The 25,687-nt window shown below is 42.1% G+C and overlaps 1 protein-coding gene across 4 annotated transcripts in view; it reads left to right on the plus strand.

Annotated features, from left to right (window-relative positions):
• EFNA5 (ephrin A5) overlaps positions 1-5,103 on the plus strand; it is a 547,216-nt gene extending 542,113 nt beyond the window's left edge. For all 4 annotated transcript variants that reach the window (XM_073677599.1, XM_073677616.1, XM_073677626.1 and 1 more), the window contains one exon: positions 1,248-5,103. In XM_073677599.1, coding sequence (XP_073533700.1) covers positions 1,248-1,369 — 122 coding nt within the window. In that variant the 3' untranslated portion in view covers positions 1,370-5,103. The remainder of the gene's footprint in view (positions 1-1,247) is intronic.
• The last annotated feature ends 20,584 nt before the right edge of the window (positions 5,104-25,687 follow it).

Consider the following 25,687-nt stretch of genomic DNA (forward strand, 5'->3'; position numbering starts at 1 on the left):
CTGCCCCAGTTATGCCCACTTTGTCAGAACTGGGGCAAGAATGTCATGAACACGCTAAGTGTCCAAAAAAAAATTTTGTGCAGCCTTGGGTTTGTGTAAAAAAATGTGACTTTTCAAAGCTTTTTTTTTTGCCAAAAAAATGGTGAAAAAGCTTTGATAAATCTTCCCCTCTGCTCCTCGGAATTGAAAATATCAGGCTCAACATGCCAGGTTTCCCTTTAAATAGTTTGTATATGATGAGCATAAATTGAAAATGAACGAGAAATCTGATTTTCTTTTAGAGTAACAATATAAATATACTGATGCTCAACATATTGTCTAGCTACATAACACTATAAAGAAACATATGCTTGCCACATAAATGGTGTAATGCATCTTGTGCAGTGTGTTCTATGTGATAGTGTAGGCTGAACATTGGTGAGCATATGCTAACATATTGAAGAACATTCTACATAGCAGATTTAAAATATTAACAAATGACTAGACCATCTCTTTTTACGAAGTGGAGTGATGAGATGGCAAATAAAGAGAAAAATGTTGGAACTGTATATATTGGCTATACAGAACCGTAATACGGCACCCATTATAGCAATACAAATAGAGATATATTTTCTTGTCAAGTTCATTTGAAATTTGAAAAAAAAATCAAGGCATGTTTCATAGGATGACTTATTATGGAACTATTCGCCTTTAGAACTTTTTTTTTTAGAGGAGATTATCTCTATAATATGATGTAGCATAGAGGCTTGCAACGGCATGCAAAGTGCCTAAGCGTCTGTGCCACCATACATGTTCTGGGTGCATGAGCCTTAGCAGGGGGCAATTTTGCTAAACAAAATTGGGGATTGCTTTTTATGCAGCCTATACTGCATGAGATCAATGGCATTTGCAGACATGTTTCCGTTGACATAGATTTTAGCTGCGCTGTTTCACCATATTGGGGGTCTTTTCCAGTTTTTTGACATAGCACATAAGGTTTGAAAATACTTGCATAATTTTGCATGCTGACATCAAAGTTTTCTACTAAAAACTAAATGTAATTTTGTGCATTGACTTTATTATTTCAAGCATTCTATATGAGTTGTAAAATAGTATTTATATAGAGTCAAATAAATACTGTTTTAGTAATATTTGGATTAAAAAAAAATATTTTCTTAAAATAAGATGCTATTATTCTTAAAATGCAAAGCTTGAGTCATGTGAACTTTCCAGTCAAGCAACTAAATGTCTGTTTTGTGTTTGAACAGATGACACAGTTCATGAATCAGCTGAGCCTTCCCGTGGCGAAAATTCAGCACCAACACCAAGGATACCAAATTGGCTTTTAACGATCCTTCTGTTTCTCCTGGCGATGCATTTGACGTTATAGCACAGCATATCTCACAGACCAGCTGCAGAAAAACTGGATCTTGGAACATCAAAGATCCACCTAACTGCTTCACCCAAGAAAGGAACAAATTTTCTTTTTTGTTTTTCTCCCCCTCCCCCTTTTTGTTGCATTTTATATATATTTTCCCACTTTCAAGCGAACATGAATTCCACAAGAATATTTACTTCATATATTATAATTTAGAAGTTGCTTTTATTCCAGAACCTTAAATCCTGGTAAATGCCAAATATAAATAGGAACACTAGTGAATTAAAGTTTCCCTTGCATTTGGGCATATTAAAACACCTATTTGGCACACATTCTTGTCTGTGCAGATCGACATAGGCAGCATGAACCAGATAATATGGATATTTACTTAATGGAAGTGAAATCTAAAAGGAATTTCTCCTTTGTTGACCACTTTACAGAACTGTTAGATGGTGTGATAATATATGCAGTACAACACAAGAGGATTTATTCCAAATTTTCAAGGACATGTTTATCTGAGAAGACAATATTCATTGACTCTCATAAGCACTCTTACCTGCACTACGGGAGTACCAAAGGGTATGGGGGAGTCTTTTTAGATAATATTATTTTTTGTTGTTTTAATATATTTGAATTCATCCGGAGTCCAGAGAATTGTACTATTTAAAACATAGGCAGAAACCATAAATTGAACTCCAAGGTGCTACATTTTTGATTTTGCTGTTCTACAACTCATGCATTTTATATACAATATGACCATGCCCAAGGCTAAACTGTCTTGGGGGCAGTTATAGGGCATCTTCTTGGTCCACCGTCCTACAACATGTGCATCAGCAAGAAAGTACTTCATAATACTGGACATTAATCTTTGTTTTGAATTGACTTTTCTTAATGCTTGGAAGAAATATGTGAAATTATGATTAACAGGTATGGTGAAGTACCAGCTTCGAAAGATAGTTTGATGCCGGAAAGTCATTGTATGTTTCATTTGACCCTTCAGGTGGTTTCAATTAAGTGATGAATTTCATCCCCAAAATAAAAGATGTACATGGAAAATCTGTTAAAATTTAGATATATTCTAAATTGGCTCCAATAGATTGTAAGGGAAAACTCTCAACCAACTTGTATATGCATTGCTAAGAAATATTTTGTGCTGAGGATAACTCAATGTGTTTTTGCATAAACACCAAATTGTTGATAGACTTGATTCCATCAGTAAATCAAATCTTGGTTGTGTTCATGGACAGCTACCTATTGTCACATTGGAAGAATCAAATATGGACGCTTAATAACTTTTCAGGGTGCCTTGAGTTTTTGTTTATTATTGATGTATAGCAAAGGACGTGACTCAGACACTTCATAGTCACCAAATGTACTTTACGTAATAAAGACTTTAACAAACTGTGATTATGTTTAATATAAAAAGTAAAAAAAAATATCAAGTACAATAACTTTTAATATATTTCTAAGAACAATACAGACATACATAAATGGTCATAGTTATTCAACGCCATTATCTAACTGTCTAAATTATGTATTTCTAGAGATAGGAATACAATGGGAGATGTAACAAGAGCCTTCAAAAAATCCATGTGCTGGCCTGGGTTGCTTTAATCTAGAACAATAGTATTATGCAATTTTTTTTATGTCGTATTTACAATAAAGTACAATAAAGCACAGAGACCAATAACCTAAGAAGTAAATATTCTACTGTCACATAGGCTACATTGACAACGATGTGATTCATATGTTGTAGTTTGTCATGCCGCAACTTTACAGTGTTAGCACAAAAACTACCTTCAATAGTTCGGGGTCTGGTTTCTATAATGACGATGTAGCAGTAATTGATAACAGCCATTATGAGATGAAACAATAAGAAATCTTATGTTAGGTTCTTAAAGTATGGCCTCTAATAACACTTAAGTAACACAACTGCTATTTCTAAGGATTGCGTGTTGATGGGTGTTATTGTATTTAACAGCCTTAACATTGCTTTTAGTTTTAATAAATGTTATTAAAATTATTATAGTTGTTATTTTTTATTATTGTTATAATTGTCTTGAAGTAGCAGTTTTATCTTTTACCTTACAATTTTTTTTTTATCTCCCTCTTATACACAAAAGTACAGTGATAAACAATTATGACCAACTAAATTACCAATATTGTAGTACAACAGAGTAAATATGTTATATCCATATAGAAACAATCAGATAAGAAACTCAAAAAATAATGGACGTGTAGTAGAGATTTTCCATAATGTTTAGAGATTGGGAAATTGGGGCAAAATTCAACCTGCTCATTGCACTTGAAGTCTCTTTGGCTTTCTTCTTTTCTCACACGCTTTGTCTTTTCCTCTTTATTTTCCCCATAAACTATTATGGCCCAGGTAGGGTAACCTTTTAAACCCAATTTCCTGGTTGCCAGTGGCTTTCCAACCTGAAGCAGGGGGGTTAAGCATTAGTCTGTCTGGTGGATACTGTGTATCCTTTAATACACAAGATAACATTTCATGTTAGATTAGAATATTGTTTTGTACTATACCTTCTTGGATGGCAAAGAATATAAGATAAAGAAAAAAAAAAAGAACATTCTTTAAATTCTGTATTATTAGCAAGTCAACCTATGTTGTATATAGTGTTTGATAATAAAGTATTAATTCAATTCTTACGTCTTTTGTAAGTGAATACATTAGACTTTCAGACCACAAAAAAAGTAAAAATAAACATGCTTGTCATCCAATGACACTTAAAAAAAATGGAAAAAAGGACAAAAAAAATAAATAAAAAGAATAAAAGGTTTGTTTGTAAACATGATCACTCACAAGTGCTCACTCAGTCATGACCCAGAGAAACACAACATGTAATGATCAATGTTTTATACTAAATGTTTATAGGTCCAATGTTAGAGCCCTGTGTATTTTTGGCATGTTGGCTTACGGGAACATATGGATTTTTTTTTTATTAAATTTTTTGGGGGGTCTTCTAATTAAGACATACCTTTCTCCATGCTTGAGCCATGCATCAGCTACATGGCATATTCTTTAACAAATAAAACATACTAGTATTTAAATAAAATACATATTTAAGACATTTAATGTAATACTTCAGTACATCATATGTTAATCATTTAAAGTTTATGTAATTTTTTTTGTCCAGACGAGCCGCAGTCCTCATAGTTCATTTATCATTGTAATATTAAATGTGTTTTCAGTATCTCTTAAAAGTTGTACTTGGTTCTCTTAACTTGTCATGTAACTGCGTGGCTTCCTGTTTTAATTTCTACCCTTTTCTGTTACTTCTGCTCTTATCTATCTTTCTCCTTTCTTTTCAAGCAGTAAATGAGCAGATCTGCCCTACTTTTTGCCATCACAGAATTTTTCCCAGGCATTCACCCCCAACTTTCTCAGATCTAAGACAAATCTCCCTATGATACGCTCACTGCCATTGTCTGTGCAGTTTAATAGATGCTGGCATGTTGGAGGTTACCCATGAGGCTACAAAATCCGCTTTCCATACTTACTCTTGACATCTCATTGAAACCACTCATTGTCTGTGCATCTGGGTAAGAAAGTCCAGCTCAGTGTGGTCCTGTGCTTGTACTCCCCTGCTTTGGACTTACTATTCATTGAGTGCTGTTTTGAAATGCTTACATTATATGAGTTAAAAAGAAAATGTAAAAAAAAATAATCATAAGCTGTATTTGTATATACACGTGTCCGTACAAATAAACTTAAATAAAAAAACTTATTACCTTGTTGCTGTTTTATTTTTATTTGCACATTTTTACACTCATTTGGGCCTTGATGTATTGTATTGTTACTTGATTCTTTTTTGCTTTGTTTAAGGGCAGTGTGTCATAGAATACATAATATTTAAGTGAAGTTCTTATTATGAACATTCCGTTGTTAAATTTCAGGTGATGTTTCTTAATTTTTTTTATTAACATTCCAAATAAAACATGTTGAAATTTTCCAACTGTAAAATTGGCACTTAGAGCTTACACAATTGAATTTCTCATTTTTTGCTGTTGGCTCTGCTGTATAGATTGGGGCAGAGTCAGCACAGCCATTTTATTATTATTACACGATAGAGGATTTGTTGCTTGATGACAGGTCTGTTGTATTGCTGGCATAGAAAAGGGAGAATAGTAACAATTAAAGCTAGGCCTAGAGTTCGGTGAAGTAGTTCAAAGTAAATTAGACCCAATAACATATAAAGAAGTTTATAGATGATCCAGGTAAGTCAAACCTGGTTGACAGAGAAAATCTGCAGTCACAGATGACAGTCATGATCATTTTTGGAGAAGGTAAATCCTATAATTTCCATACTGACACATTTATCAAATTGGGCTTTCACTAACAGATTTATCTATATGTCTTACTCCCTTATATAGTGCAATTAATTTCCACAGCGATTTACAGACGTCATCATCACTGTTCCATTAAGGCTCACAATGTAAATTCCCTATCAGTATATCATGCTTATCATGACAAGTCTTTCGTCACATTAATAATGTTATGGGATCCTTTTTTATAAACTTTGCAAAATGTATGCTATTAATGCACCCAATAAGACTATTGATAAATCTCTTCTGTTGTTACCAGAGAGAATGATGAAAAAACTGTTGTTATAGCTATTTTCGACACATATAGAAGAAAACAATGCAACTGTTGAAGAGAAATGGATGCTGTACTTAATAACAAGGGGCCAGAGTATGAAACTACCAGAGAGGGTGACTAGGAATAATGTGATAAAGTAGATGAAGATGGGAAGCCTTACAATTAGATTCAAGTAGACATACTACAAAGTCACCGAACAGCAAGCTGATAATATGAAGGTTTATGATAAACTAGTAAGATGAACCTTCATCCTTGATTAACACTGACACTACTCAACAATCTAAAATTCAGCATCTCTTTAATATATAATTTAATATATTTTCATTTGCTGTGGTTTTTATTTCAAAATAATTTTGTGCAGCATAGAATTTTTTTTTTAGTCTGAAAGTGCAAGTATTAAGCAACCAAATGGGAAAAAGAAAATGATCAGTCAAACGCCAACAATATAATGAGGTATATATGATTTAGTTTTAAGGGAACCTGTCACCAGTTTTTTTTTCCCCATATAACCTATGGCCACCACCTTGAATGCTGCACATATGACTCCAATTCGCCCAATTTCATTATACTCACCTACTAGGCGGTCCGGTTCGATGGGTGTGGCTGGTCTTGGTCCGGTGCCTCCTCTCTTTTTGCGATGTTGTCCTCCCTCTTGCTTTGTGTGGATGACATGTCCCACATCATCCACACAGTGTTCCCCTTTGTGTTTCTGCACAGTCACACTTCTCTCTGAGCAAAGTACTGCAGTGTGCATGCGCCGGGAAAGGTCAAAAGAGCGCCAGCTCATGTGCATTGCAGTACTTTGCTCTGCATGTGGCAGGGCAGAGTGAAGTCTACCTGTGCAGAAGCGCAAAGGTGAACACTGACTGTTGGTTATATCGGAAAAAACTGGTGACAGGTTCCCTTTAAAAGAAGATTGCAGGTTCACATTATTTCTGCACTCAGCACGTAAAATAAAATCAGAATTACATCAATCAGGAGAAGCTGATTAGACTTAATAAATAAGATAATAAAGATAATGCAAAGGTGCTAATTTTTACACTTGCTGGGTAGATAGACAAAGTTATTCAAAGGTAAAGGTTGATTTTATAAAAGTTGACAATAATGGTGTTTAGACAGCATCAAGGTTCAATACCATGCAGATGCACGAATGCCAAATGTGGGATGATCACTTTTTCAAATGTAAAACCAAGTAAAATAAAAGGCTTCAGCATCCAATGATGATCAACTTGCTTTATTATGGCATTACAAATAGAGAAATAGCAGCAATGTTTCGACCCCTAATAATATAAGTACAAGTCTGAGTTTTGGCATTTAAAGCAAGTTGATCATCATTGGATGCTGAAGCCACTTTATTTTACTTGGATTTAAGAACAGTTGTCCTAGTCTAGTTTAGTGTAGTCTAGTCTAGTCATTCTAGTGATTAGATACAATTATTGCTGTGGGTAAAGCTTCTAAACCTGAAAATTCTAGATAGCCCCACATTTCCTACAAAGAATACATACAGTGGGGGAAATAAGTATTTGATCCCTTGCTGTTTTTGTAAGTTTGCCCACTGACAAAGACATGAACAGTCTATAATTTTAAAGGTAGGTTAATTTTAACATTGAGAGATAGAATATCCCCCAAAAATAAAGAAACTCACATTGTATAAATTAGATAAATTTATTTGCATTTTGCAGTGAGAAATAAGTATTTGATCCCCTACAAACCATTTTGAGTTCTGGCTCCTACAGACAAGTTAGATGCTCTTAATCAACTCTTTACCTGCATTAAAGACAGCTGTCTTACATAGTCACCTGTATAAAAGACTCCTGTCCACAGACTTAATTAATCAGTCAGACTCTAACCTCTACAAAATGGGCAAGACCAAAGAGCTTTCTAAGGATGTTGGGGACAAGATCATAGACCTGCACAAAGCTAGAATGGGCTACAAAACCATAAGTAAGACGCTGGGTGAGAAGGAGACAACTGTTGGTGCAATAGTAAGAAAATGGAAAAAAATACAAAATGACTGTCAATCGAAATCGATCTGGGGCACCATGCAAAATCTCACCTCCTGGTGACACATTGGTAACACATTACGCCTTAAAGGTTTAACCCCTTAAGCCCCGGAGCATTTTTGGTTTTTGCATTTTCGTTTTTGCTCCCCTTGTTCCCAGAGCCATAGCGTTTTTATTTTATGGTCAATATGGCCATGTGAGGGCTTATTTTTTGCGGGACGAGTTGTACTTTTCAACGCCATTACTAGTTTTACCATATCCTGTACGGAAAAGCGGGAAAAAAATTCCAAGTGCGGTAAAATTGCAAAAAAAGTGCAATACCACAGTTGTTTTTTATTTATTTTTTTTACCACGTTCACTGAATGCTAAAACTGACCTGCCCTTCTCATTCTACAGGTCATTACGAGTTCATAGACACCAAACATGTATAGGTTCTTTTATATTTAAGTGGTGAAAAAAAATTCCAAAATTTGGTAAAAAAAAAAAAAAAAAATAGCGCCATTTTCTAAGACCCTTAGCGTCTCCATTTTTCGTGATCTGGGGCTGGTTGATGGCTTATTTTTTGCGCACCGGGCTGACGTTTTGATTGATAACATTTGGGGTAGATCCGATGTTTTGATCGCCCGTTATTGCATTTTATTGCAATTTTGCGGCGACCAAAAAACGTAATTCTGGCGTTTAGAATTTTTTTCTCGTTACGCCGTTTACCGATCGGATTAATTATTTTTTTATATTGATAGATCGGGCGATTCTGAACGCGGCAATACCAAATATGTGTATGTGGGTTTTTTTTTTTATATTTTATTTTGAATGGGGCGAAAGGGGGGTGATTTAAACTTTTATATTTTTTTATTTTTTTTTATATTTTTAAAAACTTTTTTTTTTTACTTTTTGCATGCTTCTATAGTCTCCATAGGAGACTAGAAGCAGCAACTATCCGATCACCTCTGCTACATACAGGGGACGAGCAGGTCCCCTGCATGCAGCAGAAATGGTCCTGTGATATGAGCGCCGACCACTAGGTGGTGCTCATAGCGACAAGATCATGACAACCACAGGCGTCTGCTGCAAACCCTGGGTTGTCATGCCCACCCATCGGCGACCCGCGATCACGTGATGGGGTTGCCGGTGGGCGGGGCTTATGACGCGCTACCCGGACGCACGCGTTAAATGCTGCTGTCGGAGATTGACAGCGGCATTTAACATGTTAACAGCCGCGGGTGGATCGCGATTCCACCCGCGGCTGTTGCGGGCACATGTCAGCTGTAAGAATCAGCTGACATGTGCTCCGTTCAATGAGGGCTCAGCGCAGCAGCCCTCACTGAACGGGCAGTACGCAAATATGCGTACTAATACGTCCCCAGTAAGTAAGGGGTTAAAATCCTGCAGCGCCCGCAAGGTCCCCCTGCTCAAGAAGCCACATGTGCAAGCCCATCTGAAGTTTGCCAATGAACACCTGGATGATTCTGTGAGTTATTGGGAGAAGGTGCTGTGGTCAGATGAGACAAAAATTGAGCTCTTTGACATTAACTCAACTCGCCGCGTTTGGAGGAAGAAGAAAGATGAGTACAATCCTAACAACATCGCCCCAACCATAAATTATGGTGGGGGAAACATACTTTGGGGGTGCTTTTCTGAAAAGGGGACATGACAATTGCACCGTACTGAAGGGAAGATGGATGGGGTCATGTATTGCGAGATTTTGGCCAACAACCTCCTTCCCTCAGTAAGAGCATTGAAGATGGGTCGTGGCTGGGTCTTCCAGCAAGACAATGACCCAAAACATACAGCCAAGGCAACAAAGGAGTGGCTCAAATAGAAGCACAGTAAGGTCATGGAGTGGCCTAGCCAGTCTCCATACCTTAGTCTCATAGAAAACTTATGGAGGGAGTTAAAGCTCCGAGTTGCCAAGCGACAGCCTCAAAATCTTAATGATTTAGAGATGATCTGCAAAGACGAGTGGACCAAAATTCCTCCCGACATCTGCACAACCCTCATCATCAACTACAAAAAACGTCTTACTGCTGTGCTTGCCAACAAGGGTTTTGCCACCAAGTATTAAGTGTTGTTTGCCAGAGGGATCAAATACTTATTTCTCACTGAAAAATGCAAAACAAAATTATCTAATTCATTCGATGTAATTTTCTTGATTTTTTTGGATATTCTATCTCTCAATGTTAAAATTAACTTACCCTTAAAATTATAGACTGATCAACTACTTATTTCCCCCGCTGTATAGCCCCTGCATATACATGGGAACATACATAATAGCACCAAGTCCTCCAGAGCAATTTTTGATACATTTTTCAGCAGCATTCACAGTGTATTGATGGAACAACTCCTTTAACAAGTAGTATGCACAGAATATATACTGTAGACCACTTTATCTTCCACCAGTATTCTACATTCATACAGTATGTAATTTCTATTACCTATATCTACAGTAACACAGTGAATCACCGTTACTTCCGTTATTGTATGTGGTATGCGGTAAGCAAATTGAATACAATGCTAACAATGTAGCATAATGTATTAGATTGCACTGAAGATTCTTTTGCTGAAAACATCCCATGGGAAAAGAGATGTATGTATTCTAATACATAAAATGATCCCCTGCGATTATGTGAGCTCCACAGTAATGTATTAACCAACATACATATTTTAAGAACTCATTAAAAATATTGAAATGCATTAACTACTTTTCACCCGTGTGAGCCAAACATTAGCTGGGAAAAAACCCTTTGTGTTATTGTAATATCAGCAATGTAGTTAAGTATCAACAGCTCAGATATCATTTTTTGCATATCTCGTTTATTAGTGAAGTGTGGGTGGCTGATTATTCATAGTAGTGAAATGTTAATGTTTATAAAATTACCTCCCACACAATTAAGGATGTCATATAATTCTATAAAGATGTTGAATTTTTCTAGTTTTCTGGAAAACATATTAAACACACATACACTAGCTAAATAAGTCCTTAAATAATAATACCTGATTTCACGTAAAAATATTTTATATGGATTGTTTCCATGAATTACACCAGAATGCTGTGGAGGATAGCTTAGGACATTATGGGGCCATAAGGTAAAAGGAATTAGTAGTCTCTAGTGTTAATCTCCTACCTGAGCTCCTTTAGTATATGCCTTTAAACCATTTACTATAAGGATAATCTGTAAATCCCTATTGCTTTCTGATAAATGAAAGTCGTTCTCAGTTTTAAAATGAATAGAGCTGTTATGTTCTTTTTTTGATTGGCGTTGCCTTTAAACCAAACTGCTCTGCTAAACATTATTTTTGCCCCTGTTTCTCCTTGACTCTTTTCTACTATTTTTCTTTTCACACATTTCTTAAAGGAAAATTACAGTCAAATAAAAAAAATCAGCCATTGTGTGGCATTATACAGTGTTTATGTTTCTTATTTTTGCATTATAATATAGTGTCACTATCCAAGTAAAATGTAGTTTCTGCCAAAATTCTGTCGAAAAACTGCTTGAAATGTTAAGATGCAAAATTTTTTTGCAACTTTTGACATTTGTACCGCAATCCCAGCCAGCTTTGCCATTCTTTTGAAAAGTGGGTAGAGCGAAGTCAGGAGGTGTTGGGCCCAACACACCATCAAATTCATGACTATTTATGGCACAATAGTGGCATAAATTAAGACAGAAATGTACACCGGTCATCAACTGAACTACATTATTTTCAGTGGCACACAACAGCTGTTAGTTGCACCAAATTATGACTGAAATGTACACCGGTCATTAGTGATACACGAACGTTCTGGAATAAGGGGTTATCTGAACACGTTTGAGTCCTTACCCAGTATCTTCGGTGTGCTCGGAAAACATGTTTGCGTTGCCGCGGCTGTTAGACTGATGCGACACATGCAGGGATTGCCTGTTGGTTAGGCAATCCCTGCATGTCTCACGGCTTTGAAACAGCCGTGAATCATGCAACCGGAGCAATCCAAACATGTTTTCTGAGCATGCCAAAGATACTCAGGATTCAAGCGTGCTTGGATAACCTCTTATCTGAGCACATTCGCGCATCACTACCGGTCATTAGAGATGAGCGAAACTTTCAAGGTTCGGTTCGGATTGGTGAATGTCCCTTTGTTTCCCGAACAGTTCGATGAACATATCCGAACCCCATTGAATTCAATGGGAGGCAAAACCAAACGCATAGACAACACCTTCAGGGGGCCCAAAAGCTGCCAAGACAGCTCAAATTAGGGGCAGACACCACTAAAAATGGCATCAATTGACCCAGAGTACAAATAGTATAATTGCACAGCATGGATGCATGGGACAGGGCCTGGGATAGGGCTTCGACCAGCATTTCTAGCTTAAATATTGATCAGTAACAGGTGGATTAGTGACAGGTGCAGGCCTGGGGCTCAGAGAGCCCTGCCAAATTCAGCCAACACACATGAAAGAGACCCAACTTAGAGTCCAAAAATTTCCAAAAATTAGGGGCATACACCATAAAAAGTGGCATCAATTGACCCATAGTAGAAATTTTATAATGAAACAGCAGCAGTCGGGCATGGGCCATGCATGAGGTATCAGGGTCTGGGCCAGCATTTACAGCTTTGAATTTAAGTTCAAATTAACATGAGGTGGGTGAGGGACTGGAGTATGCCTGCTGTGCATGAAGCCCTGATACCTCATGCAACAGCTCAAACTGCTTTTCTGCTCAGCCACACTCAGGAGGCACAAATATCAGCTTCGTAGACTACTATTGTTCAAAAAATTTAAGGATAGTAACACAGGTAGTTGACTGAAAGGCAGTGCAGGCCTGCCGATCTAGGAGCCCTACTGCTACAGGCAGCAAGGAGATCAAACTTGGAGTCTCCACATTTCAAAAAATGATTGCCACACACCACTAAAGTGGCATCAATTTCCCCAGAGTAGAAATAGTATAATGGAGCTCTAACAACCCTTCCACTACAAGCAACCCACCAGATGGAGACCCAACTTGGAGTCTTGACATTTCCAAAAATTGTTATTAACATCATTAGCAATAGCAACAGCAGGCACAGAAGCCACGTAAAAGGTGTCACAGACTGCAATAACGCGAGATCAATGCAGCACACTAAAAACTACACCATCGCCTAGTCTTCCTAGTCTGTGACTAGGGTGCAAAAGTCATTGGAGATCTATGATTTGTTCATCTTGATGAAAGTTAGGCGATCTACACTTTCAGGGGACATCCAGATGTGCTTATCCATCAGGACACCACCAGCAGTGCTGAAAACACGTTCTGAGAGAACACTGGCTAATGGGAATGACAAAACCTCCAAGGCGTGACAGGCGAGCTCAGGCCACTCTTCCATTTATGAAGACCAAAATGCAAAAGGGTACAAACCCTCCATGATGGCATTGACATTGAGCTTGAGACATTTCTGCATAATTCTTTTCAGTCATTAACTTTGTGTCAGACTTGTACTCTGTTCTGCTGGTGCATGGGCTGGTCTAAAAATGTGTGAAATGACTCACAGAAATTGCTTCTGCCACTTACGCTGCTGCTAATGTTTTTGAGTTGATGATTCGACATTCCCGGGGTTGTAAGTCCACAACTGCGATGCACACTGTGTGCCTCACTGCTGGAAAGACACTCTTAAGATTATCTACAAGCGTGTTTCGATACTCCAGCATGAGCGTGTCCCTTTCCAGGGGGGAAGCATCTGGAAAAAAATTTCTCTTGCACAGTGGATCTAACAGAGTGGTAACCCAGTAGTCCGCACTATTTCTAATCCTAACAATATGGAGATCATGTTGCAGATAGTTCAGCAAGAAGGAGTGAGGTGCTTCCATGAGGTTCAAGTCCATGGTGTGTTGGTGGTGGGGTAACACTCAAGCTTGTTTCCTGCGTCCTCTAGCACCAACCACGGACAACAGAGAGGGGTTCATTATCCTCTTTTTCTCCTGACTTTTGCATGCCCATCACTTCCTCATCCTCCTCTATTTGTTCCTCGGATCCTGCTCCTTCACTAACAGTTTGTCGGGTACCATGAGCCCCCCTTGATCACCGTAATCCACTCTCCCATGGCACCTACCTGTGCAACAACAGTCCAAAACTTAGAGATATTGTTATTTTTTCCACATCCTCCTCTGCTTCTTCCTTTTCCTGTGGGACCACTACCTCCTCCCATAGGCTATTTAAAGTGGGCTCCAGTATGTAGATGACCGGAATTATGATGCTGATGATGGCATCGTCAGCGCTAACCTTCTTAGTAGCCATTTTGAAACTGTGCAGAAGGTCGCAGAGGTCCTTCATCTGCGCCCACTCCACAAGGGTGATTTGCACCATGACCATACTGCGTTAGCTCAAGCTATAAAAAATGACATACTGCACCAGGACTTGTCGCTGCTGATACAGTTGCTGCAACATGTGCAGAGTGGAATTCCACCGTATCAGCACATTGCATATCAACCGGTTAACCGGTAGGCTGAAAGACCTCTGTTGCAATGCAATTCGATGACCTGTGAGGTGCAAATGGCGGAAGTGAGCACACGTGACTGTGCTTTCTGCAGCAGCACACCCAGGCTGGAATAGTGGTGGAAAAATTGCTGTATCACCAGATGGAGGACATGAGCCATGCAAGACACATGTGTGAGGTTGCACTGACATAGGGCCACCAACAGGTTCACACCATTATCGCACACGGCCTTTCCTGACTCCAAGTTCAGTGGAGACAGCCATTGCTCAAACTCGGCCTGGATAGCTGTAGACAACTCTTGAGCTGTTTGACTGCGATTTCCATGGCATATTAATTTTAACACTGCCTGATTGCCGTGAGCCCTGGTTGCACAGTACAGAGGTGGGGTGGATTCCCTCTGCTCTGTTGGAATGTGTGTCTCACTAAGGGAGAGGTTGAGGGCACAAGTAAAGGCCCTAGAGGAGATAGAGGAGGTAGAAGCAGTGGAGTAAGTGTTAGATACAGAGGTTTGCCCCGCGAGCCTTGGGGATTCCAAGACTTGTGGAGCAGCCCCTTTCCTGCCTGCCCCCAAAGCCACCAGAGTCACTAAGTGCCCAGTCAGCGAGATGTAATGTCCCTGGCCATTAGTGTTGAGCCACCCCCGTAGTGTTCGAGTTCGGTTCGGTTCGTCGAACACCCGTGTGTTCGCCGAACTGTTCGTCGAACTGTTCGTCGAACACCTTCGAACACCGTTAAAACCAATGGCAGGCAAACAAAAACACATAGAAACACATAGAAAACACCTTCAAAGGTGTCCAAAAGCTGACAAACTGCTCAGAAGACACAACTAACACATGGAAAAGTGACAAGTACATATAGTCATGCGAAAAGAAAAGAGGTGGAGGAGTAAAAGGAGGGGGAGACACAGATATAGGCATGTCATGCCCTTCTAAAATCCAAAAAGTGAGAAGCCGACAAGTTCAGTCCGCTCCTGCCCGTGCCACCTCCGTGTCGCCGGGCTTGTGCCAGAGCCGCGGTGAACCCTGACGGCCAGCCCCCCTCTCCCAATACTGGTGCCTGTCCGCTGGTGGGTCGAGCGAGCCCCCCTGTGGTGGAGGCAGCTCTAAGCTTTTTAATTTAAATTGTCTCTCTAATTTGAATAAATACACTTTAAATCCATTTACAAGGATCTATTGGAGGGCAAGTCTCATGCCAGCAGCCGCGTAATTCCAGCTCCAGTAGCGTCCACTAAAGCTGCTGCAGTTAAAAAGCTTTTATAAGGATCGAGCTCGGCTGTCCACCGCAAGGCATCCTACTGCCAGTCCGAGCCCCTATGCCTTGGGGTGCCTCCTGATGCTCTTCACTGAGTATCCCGTGGTCCATAAGCATTTCCTTTGAAAAAATGAAGTGTCCAAACTACAGGTGGTGTAGCTTGCTTAACAGCCGGGATAATCCGCTGACTAGCAGACCCTGCTACTAGGCACAAAGTATTTCCTGGGCTAGATGCAGTTAAAAATTTGTAATTAGATACTCTCGTTGGATGCTGAGAAAGCATTCCATAGAGTCTCCTGGCACGCCATATATGATTCTCTTAAAAGCTTGGGGTAGGGGTCTAGGGGACTCTTTTATAGCCAAAATCACGGCCCTGTATCGCAATACGTCACCTAGGCTGAAGATAAATGGAACTGTAGCACCCTGAGGGCTCGGTTGCTACAGAGGTATTGCACCACACCCAGAGGTGTGATATCTCACTCTCAGGTAAGGATGTAGTGTGGATCAGGACCCGACACCTGCATGCATTACACCACATTGCCGTGGGGCAGGGCGACCAATATGCCCCTGAGATGGGCATGACAGTCCCTGTCCCTGGCTGCAGTGGGGGGAGGGAACACTGAGGAAGGGGAACCCTGTAGTGCAGGAGCAGGGAGGAAGCAGTTCCTGGGTGCATTGAGAAGGGAGTATAAAAGGTGGGCACCATCTTAGTTCAGTGCAGAGAAGTCTGAGCAGAAGTGGCAGGGAGCAGGGGCTCTGCATGAGCTCTGCTCCGGAGGCGGGCCTAGTAACAGAGGCCCAGGCCTGGAAGAGGGAGAAGGAAGGAAGAGGAGCGGAGAAGGCTCCAGGAATGAGGAACGAAGGGATCTCAGGGGTGCGGACGGGCGAGTCACCACCGCACGCCCGAATCCACCTGCGTGGAGGGGTCAGGCCAAAGTGGGAGATCGGTCCCCGAAACTAGTGGAGGCAGGAAACGACCCTCAGCTAGAAACAGGAGGCTGTGACATTTTATGTGGCGCAGCCCCTCGCTACACCCGCTAGGAAGGCACCACATAGGGTCAGGGAAACTGGCGCCAAGTTTACCAAGAGGAGGCCCGAGGCAGCCGGACAGAAGGGTTGGTAAGAAAGGCCAGACAAAGGACACACAAAGGGGGTCCTGTGAAGCACTCCAAAGTTATCTGGGAGTTGTCTGAGCCCCTCACCTGGTGAGCACAGTACGAAGTGGGCAGCCGTTACCTGCAGACGTGGTCTGGATAATAAGAACTGTGAGTAAAGGCCCTGGACTGCATCACTGACTCCGTGTCATTACTGCTGCTGCCCTGCACCATCACCCCCATCCTCCGCATACACTGCCCTGAGGCTATACTCCTCCCGTGGGGAGTTATGCTACGCTCTGCTGCACCCACAACACCAGCCTCAGCGGTCTGCCCTGGAGCGGCAGTTCACTCTGACCGCAATCCACGGGTGGCGTAGTCGGACATTTAAACATCAAAACCACATAAATAGTTCCGCCACTGGTTTGACCGCCCTGAGCCACGGAACCGAGTTGCCGCCACGGAGACTACAACCACCAGCATCCACCAAAAAGTGTCCGGCTCCGGGTGTCCCAAGGCCCAGGGGGCGCGTCAGAACATTTTCATCACCTTTCACAATCACCAATGGGACAAGGCAGGGATGTTCTCTGTCCCCTCTCTTATACATCCTAGTGACGGAGCACCTGCTCTCATCAATTCGCCATAACCCCAATATTAGGTGGATTGAGGTGGGAGGCACCGAGTACAAGTGCTCTCTATTTGCTGATGATGTCCTAGTATATATCACTCAATCACATATATCCATCCATGCTGTTATGGCTGAAATAGATCACTTTGTTACATGGTCAAATTTTAAAATCAATGCAGCGAAGTCTGAGGCCCTCGATGTCTCCCTCCCCAAATCCATATAGGATTCCATCCAGTCCAACTTTCCCTTTGCCTGGCCCTCACAGGGTATCAAATACTTAGGAATTCCTATTCATAGAGACCTCTCCCATCTATGTTATCTTAATTTTGGGCCCTTTATTGAACAACTCCATACAGACCACGGTTGGCAAGTTAGAACTGTAAGATTCACTACGTGAACCACTGGTGTTTTGTGGAAAAGCACATGTACACTGTGTTCCAAATTATTATGCAAAAAGTGTTTAGGAGTGATAAGGGAAGAATTTGTTTGTCAGTTAAACTCATTGATGGTGATGTGTGTCAGGGCTCTTTATATCACTGTAAGCAATTGCAGACACCTGTGCTAATTAGTTTGGCAGGTGTGTCCAATGAAAGGCAAGACTACTTAAGAAGGCTGTCTCACATTATTAAGCAGCCTACATTTTCTGCCAAAATGGGAAAGAAAAAGGATGTGTCGGCTGCTGAGAAGCAACAAATTGTGGAGTGTTTAGGTCAAGGCATGACTACAATCAACATTGTGCGATGATCAGGATGAAGTGTCTTGGCAATCAAGAAGTATGTAGCTGATTCACAGTACACACGTGTGCGTGCTGATAAGGGCAAATTGAGGACTCTTTCCTACAGGCAATTACGTCAGGTTGAAAGAGCAGCGGCAAAAAAGCCTTGTCATAGCAGCAGACAAGTTTTTGAAGCTGCTTGTGCCTCCAACGTCCCCCGAACAACAAGATGCAGGGTCCTTCAGAGGTTTGCAGCTGTGCATACGCCATCCTGTCGACCTCCTCTATCCACTTCACACAAGCAGAAACGGCTCCAGTAGGCCAAACATTACATGAAGACTGATTTCAAAACTGTTTTGTTCACGGATGAGTGCCGTGCAGCGCTCGATGGTCCAGATGGATGGAGTGGAGGATGGCTGGTTGATGGACACCCCACGCAAACACGGCTACAGCGCCAACAAGGAGGAGGTGGAGTAATGTTTTGGGCTGGAATCATGGGGAGAGAGATTGTCGGCCCCTTTAGGATCCCTGAAGGCGCTAAAGATGAACTCCATAATGTATGTGGATTTTCTCAAACAGCACTTCCTGCCATGGTTCAAGAAGAAGAACCGTGTATTTCACAGCAAGATCATTTTTCTGCATGATAATGCACCATCTCATGCTGCACATAAAACATCTGCATCTCTGGCTGATATGGGCATAAAAGGGGACAAACTTATGGTGTGACCCCCATGCTCCCCTGACCTCTACCCCATTCAGAACCTTTGGAGCATCATTAAAAGGAGTGTCTATGATGGCGGGAGGCAGTTCACATCTAAGCAACAGCTCTGGGAGGGTATTCTGTCCTCATGCAAAACAATTGAAGCAGAAACCATCCAAAACCTGACAAATTCAATGGACGAGAGAGTTCAGAAGCTCCTTTCGAACAAGGGGTCCTATGTGAAAATGTAACATCACCTAGAATAAAGTTTTGAGTTGAAAACTGTTTGATTTCAGTTTCTAACAACCTGCTAATGCTTATAATTTCAAAAATGACCATTTTTTTGGTCTTTATTAAAATGAAAAGGTTGATCGAAAAGTTTGGGGGATCTAAGAGTGTGGCAACCCAGTAGTCATGATTACTTCGAATTCTGACAATATGAGGGTCATGCTGCAGGTAGTGCAGCAAGAAGGCACTTATGTGTCTTGCGCATCTCGGAGCCCCAAAATTATTTTCCGGGCTAGATGCAGCTAAAAATTATTATTAATTTTAAATCTGGTGAAGCTTTAGTATAGATGGCCTAATAGGATCAGTGCTGCACACTGCTACAAAGCCCAAATTATTTTCCAGTCAAGATACAGATAAACATGATTAGTAATTTTAAATCTGGTGGAGCTTATTATAGATGGCCTAATAGAATCAGTGCTGCACACTGCTACAAAGCCCAAATTATTTTCCAGCCAAGATACAGATAAACATGATTAGTAATTTGAAAGCTTAAAACGGTTGGTAGGGTGATTTTAACCAATCATCAAGCTTTTACTCTCCCCAGGATGACACAGGGGTAGAAAAGTCGTTTCGGATCCATGATTTGTTCATCTTTATGAACGTGAGTCTGTCTACATTATCAGTGGAGAGCCGCGTGCGCTTATCTGTCAGCACACCACCAGCAGCGCTGAACACACGTTCAGACAGAACGCTGGCTGCGGGGCATGACAAGATCTCCAAGGCGTAAGTGGCTAGCTCTGGCCATTTATCCAGATTGGAAGCCCAAAAAGAGCAAGGGTCCAGTGACACAGTCGTGGCTTCAATGTTTACTTGGAGATACTCCTGTACCATCGTCTCTAGGCGTTGACTATGTGTCAGACTTCTTGTCTCCTGTGGCCTTGCAAAGGATGGGCTAAAAAAGTGGTGAAATGATTCCGCAAAATTGATGTTACCAGCAGATACTGTGGTTCTGTTACGGTTTGAGTGCTGAATACTTGACGGTCCCACGGTTGGCAAGTTGAAACTGTGAGATTCACTACGTGCACCACTGGTATTTTGTGGAAAAGCACATGTAAGATTCTGCAACAGTCTCTGCTGATACTCCTGCATGCGTGCATCCCTTTCTATGGCAGGAATAATTTCTGCAAATTTACTTTTGTACCGGGGATCTAACAGTGTGGCAACCCAGTAGTCAGGATTATTTCTAATTCTCACAATTCGAGGGTCATGTTGCAGGTAGTGCAGCAAGAAGGCACTCATGTGTGTTGCGCATCCAGGAGCACCAAGTCCCTGTTGTGTTGGTGGCGAGGTAACAATCATGCTTCCTTCCTCTGTCCTCTCCCCCCAACCTCGCACAACAGAAATGTGATCAACGTCTCCCTCATCTGATGAGTCTTCCATCAGTTCGTCCTCCACTTCTTCCTGGGCTCCTGCACCTTCCTCACTAGTTTGGCTGCTACCATGCGCCCTGGTAAAACCATCTCCCCCACCCTCACATGCCTGCCGCCTTGGTGCTGCCGACCGTCTGGACCATGCAGATGTTAGCCCTTTCGCATACAACTCCTCCTCCTCTACTTCCTCCACCTCCTCTTGTGCCACCACCTGTCTCCGAATTCTGTTTAACATGTGCTCCAGCATGTAAATCACCGGAATAGTCATGCTGATAATGGCATCGTCAGCACTAAACATCTTCGTCGCCATTTCAAAACTGTGCAGAAGGGTGCATAGGTCCCTGATCTGAGACCACTCCTCCAGCGTGATTTGCCCCACCTCTGGATCTCGTTGGCCCAGGCTATACGTCAGAACGTATTGCACCAGGGCTTGTCGGTGCTGCCACAGTCGCTGCAACATGTGCAGAGTTGAATTCCACCGGGTAGGCACATCGCATTTTAGCCGGTGAAGTGGCAGGCCCAACGACTTCTGTAGAGATGTAAGTCGCTGAGCTGAGTGATGCGAACGGCGAAAGTGAGCACACAGCGACCGTGCCCTCTGCAGAAGGCCATCTAGTCTGGGATAGTGGGCTAAAAATTGCTGGACAACCAGGTTCAACACGTGAGCCATACAAGGCACGTGTGTGACATTGCCCCGGCGAAGGGCCGCACCCAGGTTTGCAGCATTGTCGCACACGGCCTTCCCTGGTTTCAGGTCCAGTGGAGACAACCATTCATGAAATTGGTTCTCCAGAGCTGACCACAACTCCTCAGCTGTGTGACTCACATTTCCCAGACATTTCAATGTAAAAACCGCCTGATGACGTTGAGCCCTACTGCCAGCATAGTAAGGAGGTGTGCAGGATCCCTTCTGCGCAGTTAGAAAGCTTGTGGCATGACCAGACAGGCTTTGGGTGCAGGTGGAAGACCGAGAGGAGGTTGAGGAGGCAGAAGCAGTGGAGGAACTTTGACATAAAGAGGATTGACGCACAACTCGTGGGGACGGCAAGACTTGGACAGCAGCCCCTTGTCCTGCTGTCACCATAGTTACCCAGTGCCCAGTCAGCGACATGTAACGCCCATGTCCATGCCTACTCGTCCAAGTGTCTGTGGTGAAATGCACCCTGTCACACACAGAGTTTCTCAAAGAAGCGGTGATGTTGTGTGCGACATGCTGGTGGAGCGCAGGCACACCTTTCTTTGAGAAGTAGTGCCGACTGGGCATCTGGTACTGGGGCACTGCGACGGACATAAGGTCTCAAAAATCCTCTGTGTCCACCAGGCGGAAAGGCAGCATTTCTGTAGCCAAGAACTTGCAGATGGTGAAATTCAACCTCTTAGCTTTCTCATGGCTAGGAGGAAATGGTCTTTTACTTGTCCACATCTGAGGGACCGAGGGCTGGCTATTGTGCTTAGACGGGGTTGATAAGGGTGTCCCCGGCAAACTGCCGGTCTGTGAGGAAGATGCAGGCGGACATGTTAGGTTGCCTTGATCCAAAGGTGGTGCTATCGATGTCGGACAGCGCTCAACACCAGCTGGTGTTACCACCTCCAAAGAAAATGATGACCTGCCAATCACGCTGGCTGTTGCGGGTAAAGAGGTGGCAGGTCTGCGCCCCAAAACAGGTGTGACTGCTGTCCCCCCAGTCACAGAGGATGAAGAGGCCGCGGATGCACAAGATATGGCAGACGGTGGTTGGCCCGGCCGGCTAGGCCGCATTGTAGCACACTGAGCTTCCCACTGCAACTTATGCTTCATGTCCATGTGCCGGTTCATGCATGAAGTACTCAAACTATGTATTTTTTGGCCTCTACTTAGCTTTTGCTGACAAATGTTACAGATAACATGAGTTGGGTCATCTTTATCGATCTGAAAAAATGCCCAGGCTATGCAAGGCTTAGCACCCATGCGACCTGAAGAGCCACCACGACTTGTGGTGAGAGGCAGAGTTGTGTTTCAGGATGCAGTTGTTGACGTGCTTCCAGTACTACGTCTCTGTCCAGGAAGGCGCAACCTGACCTCGTCGTCACTAGCATCTTCCTCCACCTCCTCTGCTGACCTCATCTCTTGGCTGACTGTGGGTTGACAGTAAGTGGGATCTCTAACCTCATCATCATCACCCTGTGCGTTATCACACCCGTCGTCCTCAGAGCCAACCTGTTCCTGCCCTGACAAAAAACTAAAGTTGTCGCTCCAATCAGGTATTTGAGTCTTATCATCGTCTTCCTCATTGTCTCCACCAACAGGAGTTACAGTTTGGGAATGAGGGTCTACATTATGGTCAGAACCTTCTGCGTCTGGTCCTGGATCCGACTCATAAAGATTCTGGGCATAAGTGCAGATCATTTCCTCGTCTGGATTCACAGAAGCGCTGGAGTCGACCTCTGATTCCCAGGCTATAGTATGAGTAAACAGCTCTGCAGCCTCAACCATCTGTTCTACCTCATACTCAGACGGGCAGCTGGAGATTTGGGAGCTGTGAGGAAGCAAGTGCGATTGGGGTGACACCTTTGAGGACTGTAGTATTTGTGATGTTGAAGTTGATGTGGAGGAGAGCCCACTTAAAGGAGCACTTGATATCCGTTGAAGCACCTGCTGTTTTTGTGCCTCATCTGGAATTTGTAGCGATTGGCGTGGCCGTAAGAAAGGGATCTTATCACATTGTCCGCTAAAAGAAGTAGACATTTTAGTTTGGCTGGAAGATGGTCTTTCTTCTGCAGATGTTACTGTTGCTTTAACACCTACCCCACGGACACAACCTTTTTTCCCCTTCCCAACACGCCTATTCCCCTTTCCACCAGCAGCAGGCCTTTTTCCACTCATTTTGGTGGTTAACTAATTAACAACTCTGGAGTTGTTTGCACAAAAAAACAATGGATGGGAACCGAGCAGAGCTGAGTGGCCAAACTGTGGTATTAGGCCAAAACTATTGGCTGGGTTAGATGCAGAAAAAAATTATATTCAATTTGCAACCTGATGGAGGTCAGTATAGATGGACTAATACAACAAGTCCCACACACAGCTAGAAGCCCAATATTTTTTCAGAGGTAGATGCAGAAAAAAATATATTCAGTTTGCAACCTGATGGAGGTCTGTATAGATGGATTAATAGAACAAGTCCCACACACAGCTAGAAGCCCAATATTTTTTCAGAGGTAGATGCAGAAAAAAAAATTTTCAGTTTGCAACCTGATGGAGGTCAGTATAGATGGACTAATACAACAAGTCCCACACACAGCTAGAAGCCCAATATTTTTTCAGAGGTAGATGCAGAAAAAAATATATTCAGTTTGCAACCTGATGGAGGTCTGTATAGATGGATTAATAGAACAAGTCCCACACACAGCTAGAAGCCCAATATTTTTTCAGAGGTAGATGCAGAAAAAAATATATTCAGTTTGCAACCTGATGGAGGTCAGTATAGATGGACTAATACAACAAGTCCCACACACAGCTAGAAGCCCAATATTTTTTCAGAGGTAGATGCAGAAAAAAATATATTCAGTTTGCAACCTGATGGAGGTCTGTATAGATGGATTAATAGAACAAGTCCCACACACAGCTAGAAGCCCAATATTTTTTCAGAGGTAGATGCAGAAAAAAAAATCTTCAGTTTGCAACCTGATGGAGGTCTGTATAGATGGATTAATAGAACAAGTCCCACACACAGCTAGAAGCCCAATATTTTTTCAGAGGTAGATGTAGAAAAAAATATATTCAGTTTGCAACCTGATGGAGGTCAGTATAGATGGACTAATACAACAAGTCTCACACACAGCTAGAAGCCCAATATTTTTTCAGAGGTAGATGCAGAAAAAAATATATTCAGTTTGCAACCTGATGGAGGTCTGTATAGATGGACTCATACAACAAGTCCCACACACAGCTAGAAGCCCAATATTTTTTCAGAGGTAGATGCAGAAAAAAATATATTCAGTTTGCAACCTGATGGAGGTCAGTATAGATGGACTAATACAACAAGTCCCACACACAGCTAGAAGCCCAATATTTTTTCAGAGGTAGATGCAGAAAAAAATATATTCAGTTTGCAACCTGATGGAGGTCTGTATAGATGGATTAATAGAACAAGTCCCACACACAGCTAGAAGCCCAATATTTTTTCAGAGGTAGATGAAAAAAATATATGCAGTTTGCAACCTGATGGAGGTCAGTATAGATGGACTAATACAACAAGTCCCACACACAGCTAGAAGCCCAATATTTTTTCAGAGCTAGATGCAGAAAAAAATTATATTCAATTTGCAACCTGATGGAGGTCAGTATAGATGGACTAATAGAATGATGCTATGCCCAAAAGATTTTACTTCACTAGGTGCAGTAAAAAAATTGGTATTCTATACACAGGTGGTATATCTTGCAACACAGATAGGCTACTCCACTGACTAACACACTCTGCAATAGGCCAAAAAGGATTAGCTTTGCTAGATTCAGCCAAATGCTGTGAAAAAAACTTGCACAGCACTGGCACAGACCTGCCTGGCAAAAACTGATAGGAACTGATGTAACCTAGTCCTGAAAAGGACTCCAATTACAATTAGTCTTTACTCCCACAATCTATCTATTTAAGAGCACAGACCTGCCTGATAAAAGTTGTAGGAAATGCTGTAACCTAGTCCTTAAAAGGACTGCAATCACAACTATTCCCTACTCCCAAGCTATCTGTAGATTTGTGCGAAAATTGGCTTGAAATTAACAAGGTATAGCGCACACAGCAACAGCGGTGCCGTCTAGCACGCAGCTGCAGCAGTGAGAAAATGGTGGCGACGGGGAAAATGGCTTGGTCTTATAGGGCAAGGACATGTGACATACACTACCAATGACACATGCCCTTGCTTGTGTGAAAAAAAGCACTTCGCTCCATGTGTGCGCTGCTGATAGGCTGACAGATTGCACCTCCCCACTGTAAATGCGGGAAAGAGAAAAAAAAAATGGAGATCTTCATTGTTCCTGCAGAGATCCATCCCCTGCCCCTCCCCCCACCCCGCTGTACACTCAAACTGCGTATTAACATTAATTTTCATCATTACTGAGAAAAAATCCAGTTATGATTTTGGTGCACGAACAGTTATCGAACATAACCTCGAACAGCCGAATTTTTCTCAAATTGTTCGTGTTCGCCGAACGGCTCGAACACTGCCCAAAACAGCTCGAATTTGAGATTGG

Source organism: Phyllobates terribilis, unplaced genomic scaffold, assembly GCF_046119375.1.
Source record: "Phyllobates terribilis strain yellow unplaced genomic scaffold, ASM4611937v1 Scaffold_1__5_contigs__length_1240528914, whole genome shotgun sequence".
Classification (NCBI taxonomy): domain Eukaryota; kingdom Metazoa; phylum Chordata; class Amphibia; order Anura; family Dendrobatidae; genus Phyllobates; species Phyllobates terribilis.